The 13,820-nt window shown below is 56.5% G+C and overlaps 2 protein-coding genes across 24 annotated transcripts in view; one reads left to right on the forward strand and one right to left on the reverse strand.

The window, feature by feature from the left end:
* The window catches only part of SH2D2A (SH2 domain containing 2A), a 12,336-nt gene extending 9,866 nt beyond the window's left edge, over window positions 1-2,470 (reverse strand). Inside the window, exon 1 of the mRNA XM_071456873.1 lies at window positions 2,342-2,470. The gene's annotated coding sequence lies outside the window, so the exon portion shown is untranslated. The remainder of the gene's footprint in view (window positions 1-2,341) is intronic.
* LOC139605438 (death-associated protein kinase 2-like) overlaps window positions 1-13,494 on the forward strand; it is a 24,423-nt gene extending 10,929 nt beyond the window's left edge. Inside the window, exons 1-13 of one of the 23 annotated variants that reach the window (XM_071456895.1) lie at window positions 2,490-2,600; window positions 2,741-2,811; window positions 2,866-3,175; window positions 8,375-8,478; window positions 9,709-9,921; window positions 10,008-10,146; window positions 10,847-10,976; window positions 11,111-11,159; window positions 11,285-11,311; window positions 11,432-11,584; window positions 12,595-12,640; window positions 12,735-12,994; window positions 13,231-13,494. In XM_071456895.1, the coding sequence (XP_071312996.1) occupies window positions 8,378-8,478; window positions 9,709-9,921; window positions 10,008-10,146; window positions 10,847-10,976; window positions 11,111-11,159; window positions 11,285-11,311; window positions 11,432-11,584; window positions 12,595-12,640; window positions 12,735-12,994; window positions 13,231-13,477 (1,365 nt within the window). In that variant the 5' untranslated portion in view covers window positions 2,490-2,600; window positions 2,741-2,811; window positions 2,866-3,175; window positions 8,375-8,377 and the 3' untranslated portion in view covers window positions 13,478-13,494. Of the gene's footprint in view, window positions 1-2,486; window positions 3,176-8,374; window positions 8,479-9,708; window positions 9,922-10,007; window positions 10,147-10,846; window positions 10,977-11,110; window positions 11,160-11,284; window positions 11,312-11,431; window positions 11,585-12,594; window positions 12,641-12,734; window positions 12,995-13,230 lie in introns of those variants that run through there. The other 22 variants (XM_071456886.1, XM_071456887.1, XM_071456893.1 and 19 more) reach the window with 22 other exon arrangements.
* Window positions 13,495-13,820: the final 326 nt, after the last annotated feature.

Raw genomic sequence — 13,820 nt, forward strand, 5'->3', positions numbered from 1 at the left:
AGGGGACAGGCAGGGGACAGGCAGGGGACAAGCAGGGTGAGGCAGCCCCGCTGCCCTGCTCTGCTCTGCCTCTGCTGCCGGCCACAGGCAGGAAGCAGCGACCAAAGCTGCAAGAGGCTTCATGTGATGGGGAAACGTCACAGGAAGGTGGCATGGTGGCCCTGCGGTGACAGCCAGGTGACAGCGGCAGCCTCGGGACAGGCTGGGCTGTGGCGAGGAGAGCACTGAGGCCGGCTGGCCACCGGCACGTCCAAGCCTGCAACGGTGTCATTGTCCCTCCTGTCCTGTCTGCATCCTGGCACCTGCCACTGATGGGCACAGGGAGAGCAGAGCTCGGGGGGGACAGCAGAGCTTGGTGGGAACAGCAGAGGGGACAGCAAAGATCAGTGGGGACAGCAGAGCTTGGTGGGGACAGCAGAGATCAGGAGGGGCAGCAGAGGGGACAGCAGAGATCATTTGGGATAGCAGAGCTTGGTGGGGACAGCAGAGATCAGTGGGGATAGCAGAGCTTGGTGGGGACAGCAAAGATCAGTGGGGATAGCAGAGCTTGGTGGGGACAGCAAAGATCAGTGGGGATAGCAGAGCTTGGTGGGAACAGCAGAGGGGACAGCAGAGATCAGAGGGGACAGCAGAGATCAGGAGGGACAGCAGAGCAGGGAGGGGACAGCAGAGATCAGTGGGGATATCAGAGCAGGGAGGGGACAGCAGAGATCAGAGGGGACAGCAGAGGGGACAGCAGAGATCATTTGGGATAGCAGAGCTTGGTGGGGACAGCAGAGATCAGGAGGGACAGCAGAGGGGACAGCAGAGATCAGAGGGGACAGCAGAGCAGGCTCAGCAGGCCCAGGCTCACACCATGAGCCAGGATTCAATCCTTGCATGGTGCAATCCTGCACCATCCCCTTCCTCAGACTCTGGGTGCCAGAGCTGGGCTGTTCTGGGCCGTTCTGGGCCGTTCTGGGGCAGCAGCCGAGCTGCCAACGCTGTGGCTGTGCCACCATGTGCCCTCTGCCACTCTCGCCCCAGTGGTGCCAGGCTCCAGCTGGAGCAGGGCGAGGGCAGTGCCAGCCCCAGGGCAGTGCCAGCCCCAGGGCAGTGCTAACCCTGCTGCATCCCATGGGTTGGGAATTAGGGCAGGGTCTGGCTCATCCATGGCACTGGGGCAGGGATGGGGGGTGTTGTTGGTTGGGGGTTTATTTATAAATTACAAATGGGATGGGACTGTTGAGGAGTTTGCTTTGAGCTGTTTTGTTTTTTGGTATTGGTCTCATTACATGGTTGTGATAATGGGAAGATGGTAGCAGTTTACATTTTTGGTAGTAGACAAAGAACTCAATGTTACAGCTCACTTTTAAAATTTTTTTGACCAATCACACAAAGCAGAAGCACATTGACAGCAGTTCTATCCAACCACCATAAGCACATGTACCTTTGGTTAAAACAATGCCTGCTTATTTCCAATACAATTCCTGCTTGTAAGCCTTGAGATACAATGCACAGAGCTCCATTATTAACCTTCAACCTTCCTAATATCTCACTAAGAACTTCCTAATATCTCTCTAGATACACTTTTTCTGCAGCTTAGGGAGTTATTTTAAACAAGGATCAATACACAAACCATTGCTCTATTTGTCCTCACTTTCCATTTCTTGTATCATTTTTTTGCTGACAAATTTTATGGTTATCACTTAGTTCTGCTCTTTCTGAGGCTGCCTTTTGCAACTTTCCCAAACCCCTCAGATTTTGAGGATTAAAATCCTTAAAATTTAGGATTCCCAAAGCTGAGCTGTGTGGTGACTCTGCAAACCCCGGGGTGGTGCCTGGTGCCCCCTGGCAGCCCTGGCTCCCTCCACCTACAGAAAGTCCCTCTGTTAAACACAGGTCAGAAACTGTTGTAAAATACTTGATAATTGCTAAGCATGTACTGTTAGTTTGGTTATTACATTGTAAAAGGGGTTAAAGGGGTAATTATTAGAAATATGGCACTGCACGTATGGTGCACCACGAGCCAGCCTGGACAGAACTGTCACGGCCAATCAAGGCCTTAAACCTTCATGCAAATGAAGGATCCAAACAGAACCCAATCCAAAGGGACAAAAAACAGGATAAAAAGGGAATCTGACCCAGGGAAGCTGTGCTGCTCCACCTGCTCAAGAAAACCCAGTGCCGGTGCTGCAGCATCTTCCATGGGAACGCCCCTGCTCGCCCTTTTCTTTTTTATAATAAAAGCTGAAATCACTTCAGTCCGGGAGCTTGCTCTCGTGTTTATCACCTCCCCAAAACCTTCAGGGCCTCCCACGTTTCCCGTGGCTCCGTCAGGCTTCCTGTTTGCGATGCTCACCGGAACGGGGAAAGCACGGGCCGAGAGGGGACAGCGCCTGCCCCGGCTCATCCCGCCGTGTCCCGGCTGTTCCTCGGGGAGCTGAGGCTGGAACCACCAGGAATTGCTCCTGAAAGGCTTTTTCTGGCTGCTCGGCACAGCCGGGGGTGTTTTCAAGAGGAACGCAAAGAGATCTCCTTGTCCCGAGGCGCCGGGGCCGGAGCCTGGCGCAGCTCCCGGGAATGCCGCGGCTCCGAGGAAGATCCTGGCACTGAGGAAGGTCCTGGCACTGAGGACGTCCTGGTACTGAGGAAATCCTGGTACCGAAGAATATCCTGGTACTGAGGAAGGTCCTGGTACTGAGGAAGATCCTGCACTGAGGAAGATCCTGCACTGAGGAAGGTCCTGGTACTGAGGAAGGTCCTGGCACTGAGGAAGGTCCTGGCACTGAGGAAGGTCCTGGTACTGAGGAAGATCCTGCACTGAGGAAGGTCCTGGTACTGAGGAAGGTCCTGGCACTGAGGAAGGTCCTGGCACTGAGGAAGATCCTGGCACTGAGGAAGATCCTGGTACTGAGGAAGATCCTGCACTGAGGAAGGTCCTGGCACTGAGGAAGGTCCTGGTACTGAGGAAATCCTGGTACCGAAGAAGATCCTGGTACTGAGGAAGATCCTGGCACTGAGGAAGGTCCTGGCACTGAGGAAGGTCCTGATACTGACAAGGTCCTGGTACTGAGGAAGATCCTGGTACTGAGGAAGGTCCTGGCACTGAGGAAGATCCTCGTACTGAGGAAATCCTGGTACTGAGGAAGGTCCTGGCACTGCCGGGGCTGCTGGAGGAAGGCTGGAGCTGGAGGTGAGCGGTCCCAGCTCCCCATGACGCACCAGGTTCGGGGGCTGGGGGGGTTTTGGGGTCCAACGGGGCTTTTTGGGGTCCAGCGGGGCTTTTTGGGGTCCAGCAGGGCTTTTGGGGGTGCAACGGGGCTTTTTGGGGTCCAGTGGGGCTTTTTGGCAGTTGGATGCTGAGCTGGGAGCTCATTTTTGGGCAGGCTGGTTGTCCTGGTGAGCGGCAGCGGGACACGGGGGGACAGGACAGGACAGGACAGGACAGGACAGGACACTCTGCCCCCCGTGGGTCCAGCTCTGCCCAGGAGCTCAGTGGGCTGTGGCCACCCGTGCCTCAGTTTCCCTCCTTTCCAAAGCAGCACAATGCCTGACAAGGCACGGGGCAATCAGCTGCTTGTGTCCATTGCCAGGGGACAAACGGACACACTGTGCCCCACGGACACAGCACAGAGCCAGGGGTGCTGGTCAGCTGCAGCTGCAGCCGGCCCCGGGCACAGACCCACCTGGGGATGGGGATGGGGATGGGGATGGGGATGGGGCAGCGCCGTGCCAGGGCCGTGCCAGAGCCGTGCCAGGACCAGCTCCGTGCTGTGCCAGGGCCAGCTCTGTGCCAGGGCTATGCCAGGGCCAGCTCCGTGCCGTGCCAGGGCCAGCTCCGTGCCAGGGCCGTGCCAGGGCCAGCTCCATGCCATGCCAGGGCCAGGGCCAGCTCTGTGCCGTGCCAGGGCCAGCAGAGCCTGCCCGGGGGACAGGGGACAGGCAGAGGGGACAGGGGACAGGCAGAGGGGACAGGCAGAGGGGACAGGCAGAGGGGACAGGCGGTGTCCCCTGTGCAGGCTGGCAGGCTGGGCAGTGAGGAAGAGGCGCTGCTGGATGTGGAGGAAGGCTCGGGCAGGGTGAGGGGGCACAGCTGGGCTGGGAGGGGGAGAGGCTGGGGGGGAACTGAGCTTGGGGGCCACCAATTGTCCTTTAGGGTATGGGGACCACTGATTGTCCTGTAGGATTTGGGGACTGTCCTGTAGGGTTTGGGGACCACTGATTGTCCTTTAGGGCTTGGGGACTGTCCTGTAGGGTTTGGGGACTGTCCTGTAGGGGTTGGGGACTGTCCTTTAGGGGTTGGGGACCACTGATTGTCCTTTAGGGTTTGTGGACTGTCCCTTAGGGTTTGGGGACCTCCTACTGTCCTTTAGGGCTTGGGGGCTGTCCTGTAGGGTTTGGGGACTGTCCTTTAGGGTTTGGGGACTGTCCTGTAGGGTTTGGGGATCACTGATTGTCCTTTAGAGTTTGGGGACCACTGGCTGGGGCTTGGGGACCTCTGACCGTCCTTTGGGCTTTTGGGACTGTCCCTTAGGTCTTGGGGACTTCCAGCTGTCCTTTAGGGTTTGGGGACTGTCCTTTAGGGTTTGGGGATGGTTCTTTAGGGTTTGGGGATCACTGACTGGGTCTTGGGGACCTCCAACTGTCCTTTAGGGTTTGGGCACCACTGACTGTCCTTTGGGGTTTAGGGACTGTCCTTTAGTATTTGGGGACATCCAACTGTCCTTTGGGGTTTAGGGACTGTCCTTTAGGGCTTGGGGACTGTCCCTTAGGGTTTGGGGACCTCCTACTGTCCTTTAGTGTTTGGGGACCTCCTACTGTCCCTTAGGGTTTGGGGACTGTCCTTTAGGGCTTGGGGGCCACTGAGTGTCCTTTATATATATAAAAATAATATTTATTATATAAATAATATTCTATTATATATAACAATATATTCACATTTATATATAATATTTCTTACAGAAACAATGTTTATATGTTGTATATTTACATATAAAATTATATATCGATATAGATATAGATATGTAAATAATTTCTATTTTTCAATAATATCTACATTATTGCTTGGATAAATATTAGTCTTAGAGGCTGTGGGATTTTAGAGCAGTAAGCATTTGCCCATAGCAGAAGTAGCCACAAGTTCCTCATTACATGACAATATAAAATTTCTCATTTAATGGCCAGTTGCTACAAGGTTTATTTTGCTTTTCTAACTTATCCCCTTTATTCCCTTTTACTGCAGTGTGGTTTTTTAGTTTATAGGCTGCTGTTGCATGTATACACATGTGCTTCTGTTATAACTTTTAAACTTTTAACTCTATATAATCACATTACTATACTGTAGACTCTTCACCATCTTATCTAACACAGTTTCTTATTTACTTAAGGTGTATTCTTACTTATAGAAACAGAAGTTTATGATTTTTCTACTTAATGCCTGTGCACTTTATTTTTACATAAATTTTAATTTGATTTTTACATCAATTTTCAACTTTATATAATCACATGACTATACTGTAGACTCTTCACCATCTTATCTAACACAGTTCCTTACTTAAATTATATTCTTACTTATAACTATAGAAACATAAGTTTATGGTTTTTCTTAATTATTTATGATTATAAGTTTATGATTTTTTTCTTTTTATTTTTTTTTTTACTTAATGTCTGTTTACTTTATTTTTATATCAATGTTTGGGTTCCTGGGTGGGGATAATGGCAGGGAAGGGTTGCTCACCCATTAATGTTGTCAGGAAAATGAACCCACAAACAGCAGAGGTTTATGTCCAAAAAGGAGACAGAGGAGTTGTTATTATTGTTATTATTCAATTTATTATTGAATTATTATTATAATTCAATAACAAATTGAATAATAACAATTTATTATTCAAATAAAGGGAGAGGCCATGGGGCATTCCCCTGGGGTCTCTCTAATTTTTATCCCAATTTCCCTCTCTCTTTCCCCATTTCTGAGGTACTTGAGAGGTTCAGACTTCCCAAAACACCTGATACCAAGGATTTCCCTCTAATGTATAATCCTCCCCTTAATTTTTAATTCTTATGGAATTTAGGGGTTTCCCCCATTGTTTCTTTCATCTTTCAATGTCCAATTTCATTTATCAGCAAACCTACAGTTTGTTTGTTAAATCAAATCTCTTTTTCCATTCATCAACCAGTGGAATCCTTGCCATTGTTTCTTTTATCTCTCAGTGCTGGTTTTATCTACCAACTTGTCTGTAAAGACAAATCCCTCACTCCTCTCAACGTCGTGGGCAAAATAGACTCGACTTGGGGAAATTAATTGCATTTATTACTAATCAAATCAGAGCAGGATAATGAAAAGCAAAACCTTAGCAACATCTTCCACCATCCCTCCCTCCTCAGGCTCTCCCTCCAGGGGAGCAGGAGATGGGAATGGGGGCCCTGGAATCCCTGGAGGCCCTTGTGCCCCTCCTTCTTCTCTTCTCTCTTCTCTCTTCTCTTCTCTTCTCTTCTCTTCTCTTCTCTTCTCTTCTCTTCTCTTCTCTTCTCTTCTCTTCTCTTCTCTTCTCTTCTCTTCTCTTCTCTTCTCTTCTCTTCTCTTCTCTTCTCCTCTTCTCTTCTCTTCTCTTCTCTTCTCTTCTCTTCTCTTCTCTTCTCTTCTCTTCTCTTCTCTTCTCTTCTCTTCTCTTCTCTTCTCTTCTCTTCTCTTCTCTTCTCTTCTCTTCTCTCCTCTCCTCTCCTCTCCTCTCCTCTCCTCTCCTCTCCTCTCCTCTCCCCAAAACTTCCCAATTCTCCACAATCCATTTTTCCCTCCCTGACTCTGTTTTTCCACAGCGCTGCCACCATCCCCACCAGGCCTGGCTCCATCCCAGGGTGGTGGTACCGGCTCTCCCGGGCATGGAGGGGTCCTGGCAGCTCCCACAGCAGCTGCCCCTGTCCCTGTCTCTGTCCCCCCTGCCCCTGTCCCCATCCCTGTCCCAGTCCCTGTCCCCATCCCCGCCCCTGTCCCTGTCCCCATCCCTGTCCCCGTCCCTGCCCCTGCCCCTGTCTCTGTCCCCATCCCTGTCCCCGCCCCTGTCCCCATCCCTGTCCCCGCCCCTGTCCCCGTCCCTGTCCCCGTCCCTGCCCCTGTCCCTGTCCTTGTCCCTGTTCCTGTCCCTGTCCCCATCCCTGTCCCCATCCCTGTCCCCATCTGTGTCCCCGTCCCTGCCCCTGTCCCCATCCCCGTCCCTGTCCCCATCCCCGTCCCTGTCCCCGTCCCTGTCCCTGTCCCCATCCCCGTCCCCATCCCCATCCCCATCCCCGTCCCTGTCCCCATCCCTGTCCCCGTCCCTGTCCCTGTCCCCATCCCTGTCCCTGTCCCTGTCCCCGTCCCCGTCCCTGTCCCCATCCCCGTCCCTGTCCCCATCCCCATCCCCGTCCCTGTCCCCATCCCTGTCCCCGTCCCCATCCCTGTCCCTGTCCCCATCCCTGTCCCTGTCCCCATCCCTGCCCCTGTCCCCATCCCCATCCCCGTCCCTGTCCCCATCCCCATCCCCGTCCCTGTCCCCGTCCCCATCCCCGTCCCTGTCCCCATCCCCGTCCCTGTCCCTGTCCCCATCCCTGTCCCCGTCCCTGTCCCTGTCCCCGTCCCCGTCCCCCCAGACCCAGTGTCCCCCTGATCCCCCTTGTCCTGCAGGGATGGCCCAGAGCGGGCAGGTCCCGGCTGAGGGGGGTTCCAGGGGTGCCCCTGGCAGCCCCCATGTGAGCCACAGCTCTGGGGGGGCACGGGGGGCACTGCCAGGGCGCTGGGGGTGGCTGAGCTTGCCATGCTTTCATCTCCTCTTCATCTGCTTTTTTAAAAAAAACCCAAACTTTGTGTTTTCTCTGCATTTTGCACCCTCAGCACACTGAGGGAGGGGGAGGCTGCTGTGAGCCTCCCCCCACCCCATTCCTGCTCCTGCCCCGTTTCCAAGCCCCCTGAGCAGCTCCTGCAGGTCCTTCCCAAGGGCTGAAAGTCTCCAAATTTCCACCTGCTGGAAAATTCGGTGTAAACTGGGAGAGCTGGGCAGGGCCTGAGCTCTGACACAGCAATGGGAATTCCCTTTGGAGCATCCTGGGGGGATCTGGGGGGTCCTGGGGGTCCCTGGGCAGGGGCTGAGCTGTGACACAGCACTGGGAATTCCCTTTGGAGTGTCCTGGGGGGGTTCTGGGGGTCCTTGGGCAGGGACTGAGCTCTGACACAGCACTGGGAATTCCCTTTGGAGTGTCCTGGGGGGGTTCTGGGGGTCCTTGGGCAGGGGCTGAGCTGTGACACAGCAATGGGAATTCCCTTTGGAGTGTCCTGGGGGGGTTCTGGAGGGTCCCTGCACCCCCAGGTGTGGCCCAGCCCTGGGCAGGGGCTCAGCCAGGTGCTGCTGCTGCCTCACAGGACATGGCTGAGCCCAGGGAGGACGAGGGGAGCCAGGGCCTGGCAGCCACCACGAGCCCGGGCAGCGTGGAGGACACGTATGAGCTGCTGGAGAGGCTGGGCAGGTGAGGGGGAGCTGGGTAAGTGAGCAGGAATTTGGGCAGGTGAGTGGGATCCAAGCAGGTGAGCAGGAATCTGGGCAGGTGAGGGGGATCTGGGAAGTTGAGGGGGACCCACCACAGGTGAGTGGGATCTGGGCAGGTGAGGGGGATCTGGGAAGGTGAGGGGGATCTGGATCCAAACAGGTGAGGGGGATCTGGGCAGGTGAGTGGGACCTGGGCAGGTGAGGGGGATCTGGATCCAAACAGGTGAGGGGGATCTGGGAAAGTGGGGACAGCCCAGAGTGGGATCTGGGCAGATGAGCTGGAATCCAGGCAGGTGAGTGAGATCCAAAGAGGTGAGGGGGATCCAGGCAGGTGGGGACAGCCCAGAGGGGGATCTGGGAAGGTGAATGGGATCAGGCAGGTGAGCAGGAATCCAGGCAGATTCAGTGGGATCTGGATCTAGGCAGGTGAATGGCTCTAGGCAGGTGAGTGGGATCTGGGCAGATGAGTAGGATCCAGGCAGGTGAGCAGGAATCTGGGCAGGTGAATGGGGTCTGGGAGGGTGAATGGAATCCAAGCATGTTCAGTGGGATCTGGGCAGGTGAGCAGAACCCACCACAGGTGAGCAGGTTGCAGGCAGGTGAACACAGGGCAGGTGGGGATCTGGGCAGGTGAGGGGGATCTGGGAGGGTGAATGGGATTCAGGCAGGTGAGCAGGATCTACCAGAGATGAGCAGGAATCCAGGCAGGTGAGCAGGTTGCAGGCAGGTGAGTGGGATCTGTGCAGGTGAGGGGGATCCAAACAAGTGAGTGGGCAGGTGAACAGAACTCAGCCCAGGTGAGCAGGTCACAGGCAGGTGAACACAGGGCAGGTGGGGATCCAGGCAGGTGAGCCCAGATCTGGATCTGGGAAGGTGAGCGGGATCCAAACAGGTGAGGGGGATCTGGGCAGGTGAGCAGGACCCAGCCCCGGTGAACCCAGGGCAGGCAGGTGAACCCAGGCAGGTGAATCCAGGCAGGTGAACCCAGGGCAGGCAGGTGAACCCAGGCAGGTGAATCCAGGCAGGTGAACCCAGGGCAGGCAGGTGAACCCAGGCAGGTGAGCCCAGGGCAGGCAGGTGAACCCAGGCAGGTTCAGTGGGGCACAGGCGGGGTCCCAGCTCCCTGGGAGCCCCGGGGGTACCCGGGTTCTGGGTTTTCCCCCCTGCCCGGTGCCAGCCCAGCCGTGCCCCAGCCCAGCTCTCTCTGCAGCGGCCACTTCGGCGTGGTGAGGCTCTGCCGGGAGCGCAGCACCGGCGCTTTCTACGCCGCCAAGTTCCTGAGGATGCGGCGGGGCCGGCCGGGGCCGGAGCGGGCTCAGGTGGAGCGCGAGGTCTCCATCCTCCGGCAGCTCCAGCACCCCAACATCCTGCGGCTCCACCAGCTCTTCGCCAGCACGGCCGAGGTGGTGCTCGTCCTGGAGCTGTGAGTGGGGTCCTGGGAGGGTGGGACCCCCCTTTTTGTGCCACGTGTTGGAGCTGGCCGAGCTCCCCTGTCCCCACCGTGCGCAGGATCAGGGGTGGGGAGCTCTTTGACTTCATTGCTGAGAAGGAGATGCTGTCGGAGGAGGAGGCCGTCGAGTTCCTGGGGCAGATCCTGAGCGGGGTGCAGTACCTGCACGCTCGCCTCATCGCTCACTTCGACCTCAAGGTGCCCGTGGGTTTCGCCGGCAGGGGGGCTCCTTACACACCGCAAACGGGACGGGGCTGCTGTGGAACGGGCCTTGAGCTGTTTGATTTTCCAGCATCAGCCTCATAACCCATGGTTATGGGAATGGGAAGATGCAGCACCCAAAGAACTCAATGTTACAGCTCGCTTTAAGAGTTTTTTGACCAATCACACAAAGCAAAAGCACATTGACAGTAGTTCTATCCAATCACCATAAGCACAAATACCTTTGGTTAAACAATGCTTGCTTATTTCGAATACAATACCTGCTTGTAAGCCTTAAAACACAACACACAGAGCTCCATTATTAAGCTTTAACCTTCCTAATATCTTGCTAGATAAACTTTTCTGTAGCTTAGAGAGTTTAATACACAGATCATTGTTCTATTGGTCCTTGCTTTTCTACAGTTTAAATAATTTTCCTGCTGACCAATCTCATGGCTGCTGCTTTAGCTCTACTCACAGTTCTGCTGTCTCTGGGGCCTGCCTTTTGCAGCTTTCCCAAAACCCTCTGATTTTGTGGATTCCCACACGTGGGGACCCCCCCATCCTCATTCCCTGAGGATCTGAGGGGTGCCAGGCACCTCCAGAGCCCTGCTCCCACCGTTCTCATCCTCTTGGGGTGCTGCTGGAACCCCAGCACCCCTCGGTCACCCCGCTGTGCCCGGCCCTGTTCCCACAGCCCGAGAACATCATGCTGCAGGACAAGGATGTCCCCAAGCCCTGGATCAAGATCATCGACTTCGGGCTGGCCCAGCAGCTGCAGGATGGCATCACCTACAGGAGCCTCTGTGGGACCCCCCAGTACATTGGTAGGGGGCTGGCACATCCCTGGGGGTCCCTGCACTCAGCCAGGGGTGGGGATGGGACCCCCAGGCTTGCTCCTGTCCCCCTGTCCCCTTAATGTCCCTCTGATGTCCCAGCCTGGCTCTGTGTTTGCCCCCAGCTCCTGAAGTGATCAATTATGAGCCACTGAGCCCCGCGACTGACATGTGGTGAGGATCAGGACCTGGGGGGGCAACAGGCTGAGCTGGTGGGTGTGGGGGTCCCCCCCTGGGTGCCACAGGGCATGGGGGAGCCCCAGGGAGGGCAGCACCTGACCCTCACCCCTGCATTTCAGGAGCATCGGAGTCATCACCTACATTCTGTGAGTATGGGGCAATGCTCTCTGTGGCTGGGGGAAACTGAGGCACGGGGACGCTGTGGGTGCTGGGGTGGCCGAGCTGGTGCTGTCCTGGCACTCAGTGGCTCTGTTGTGTCCCCGCAGGCTCAGTGGCCTGTCCCCCTTCCAGGGTGAGACGGATGCTGAGACGCTGTCCAACGTTGTGGCCGGTGCCTACGAGTTTGAGGAGCGCTGCTTCAGCCAGACCTCGGAGCTGGCCAAGGACTTCATCCGCCAGCTGCTGCTGAAGGAGCCACAGTGAGGCCCCAGCCCCATCCCTCCCATCTCCTTCCCATCTCTGCCCCCACTACACCTCCGTTAGCTCCACCTCCAACATCTCCATCCCCATCTTCATCATCACCATCCCCATCTCATCCTGGTCAAAAACTCATCTTCATCCCCATCCACACCTCAATCATTCTCATCTCTCTTTCCATCTCCATCCCATTTCTGTGCCAATCGCCATCCCTATCTCCATCCCATCCCATCCCATCCCATCCCATCCCATCCCAGTCTGTCCCCAAGCTCATCTCCATCTCCATCTCCATCTCCATCTCCATCTCCATCTCCATCTCCATCCCATTCCATCCCATCCCATCCCATCCCATCCCATCCCATCCCATCCCATCATCTCCATCCCCAACCCATCCTTATCTCCATCCCATCTCAATTTCCATCTCCACGCCAACCATCTCCACCTCCATCTGCTTCCTTCCTCAGTCCCCACCAGCACCATCCTAACACAGACCCTGACCCTCAACCTAACACTGACCCTAACACTAATCCTAACCCTACCATGACCCTGACCCTGACCCTGACCCTGACCCTAATGCTAACCCTAACCCTAACCCTGACCTTAACCCTGACCCTGACCGTGACCCTAACCCTGACCCTGAATTTAACCCTGACCTTAATCCTAACCCTACGCTGACTCTAACCCTAACCGTAATCCTAACCCTACCCCAACCCTGACCCTAACCCTACCCTGACCCTGACCCTAACCCTAACCCTAATCCTAACCCTAACCGTAATCCTAACCCTACCCTAACCCTGACCCTAACCCTGACCCTAACCCTAACCCTAACCCTAACCCTAACCCGACCCTGACCCTAACCCTAAACCTGACCCTAACCCTAAACCTGACCCTGACACTGACCCTGCCCTTTCCCCTGCCCCTGCCCCTGCCCCTGCCCCTGGCCCCCTCCCCATGCCCACATTGGACGTGTGGGCCCAGGACCCCTGCCCCAGCCCATCCCTCTGTTCCGCAGGCGCCGCATGAGCGCAGCCGAGTGCCTGGTGCACCCCTGGATCAAGGTGAGCGGCACGGGCAGGGCCTGGCAGGCCCCTGGCAGCGGGGTGGGGACACGGGGACAGTGCCAGTGCCGGTGCCACGTCCTTGTTCCCGCAGCCCCTGAGCAGGAAGCAGGCGCTGAGCCGGAGCCGTTCCTCCATCAACATGAGAAACTTCCGCAAGTTCAACGCCCGCAGGAAGTGGAAGGTGCCCGGCCCTGGGGTCCCAGCACCCCTGAGTCCCTTGGGGAGCCCCCCAGATCTGGGGAGGGACCCCCACCTCGGACCCCTTCCCTCTCTGTCCCCCTGTAGCTCTCCTACAACACCGTGTCCGCCTGCAACCGCCTGTGCCGCCTCGGGAGGGAGGATGAGGAGCTGGTGAGCCCCCAGACCCCACCCAGCATGGGCTGGGGAGGGGGAAGAAGGGATTTGGGGGGGTCTCTTTCAGTTTCTCTCTATGGCAGCGCCCCCTGTGCTGCAGACCCCCCGTTTTGGGCGTCCCCCCCATTGCTGGGATGGGATGAGGGCAGTGCTGGGGGCATGGTGCAGGGTGGGGTGCCCTCTCCTCTGGGGGAAGCCCTGGCCGTGCCCTGCAGCCCCCCCTGTGCCCCCAGCGCCGCTGTGAGAGCGACCCAGAGGAGGAGAGGAGCCCCCAGACCGCTCTGCTGCGCCGGAGGAGAAGCAGCTGCTCCTGAGCTCCTCCCCAAAGAGACAGGAGGAGCCTTGGGGGTGCCCCCATCACCCCATCCAAAGGGGCAGGGGCACTGCCAGATCCCAAAGTTCTGTGGTGCTGGGGGTCACTGGGGCATCAGCAGCCCACTCCTGCCCCCGGGTTTTGCCTTCTTCCCTGCTTTGTCCTAATGAGAAAAATAAATGTCACCTCCTCCTCCTCCTCTTCCTCCATCCTCTTCTCCTGCTTCTCCTTCCCCTTAGGGTGGCTCGTGTCAGCCAGGCGGGTGCTGAGTGCCCACAGCTTCCCCCCTCACTGCAGGGCTGCTCTTCTGTGGGGACCCCAGCGCCGTGGGCTCCTGGCGCCCCAGATCCACCCTGCCAGGCACAGCCACCCTTAAATTGTCCCTTCTGAGCTGCTCCATGGGTTGCTGGCTGCTTTCCCTGCCAGAGCCACTTGGAACCTCCTGCTCTGGCTGGGGAAACTGAGGCACGAGGCAGCTCTTCCTTCCCACCCACTCGGCCGCGGGGGGGC

The sequence above is a fragment of the Agelaius tricolor genome, unplaced genomic scaffold, assembly GCF_023055355.1.
Source record: "Agelaius tricolor isolate 1412-34295 unplaced genomic scaffold, bAgeTri1.0.p SCAF_66, whole genome shotgun sequence".
NCBI lineage: Eukaryota > Metazoa > Chordata > Aves > Passeriformes > Icteridae > Agelaius > Agelaius tricolor.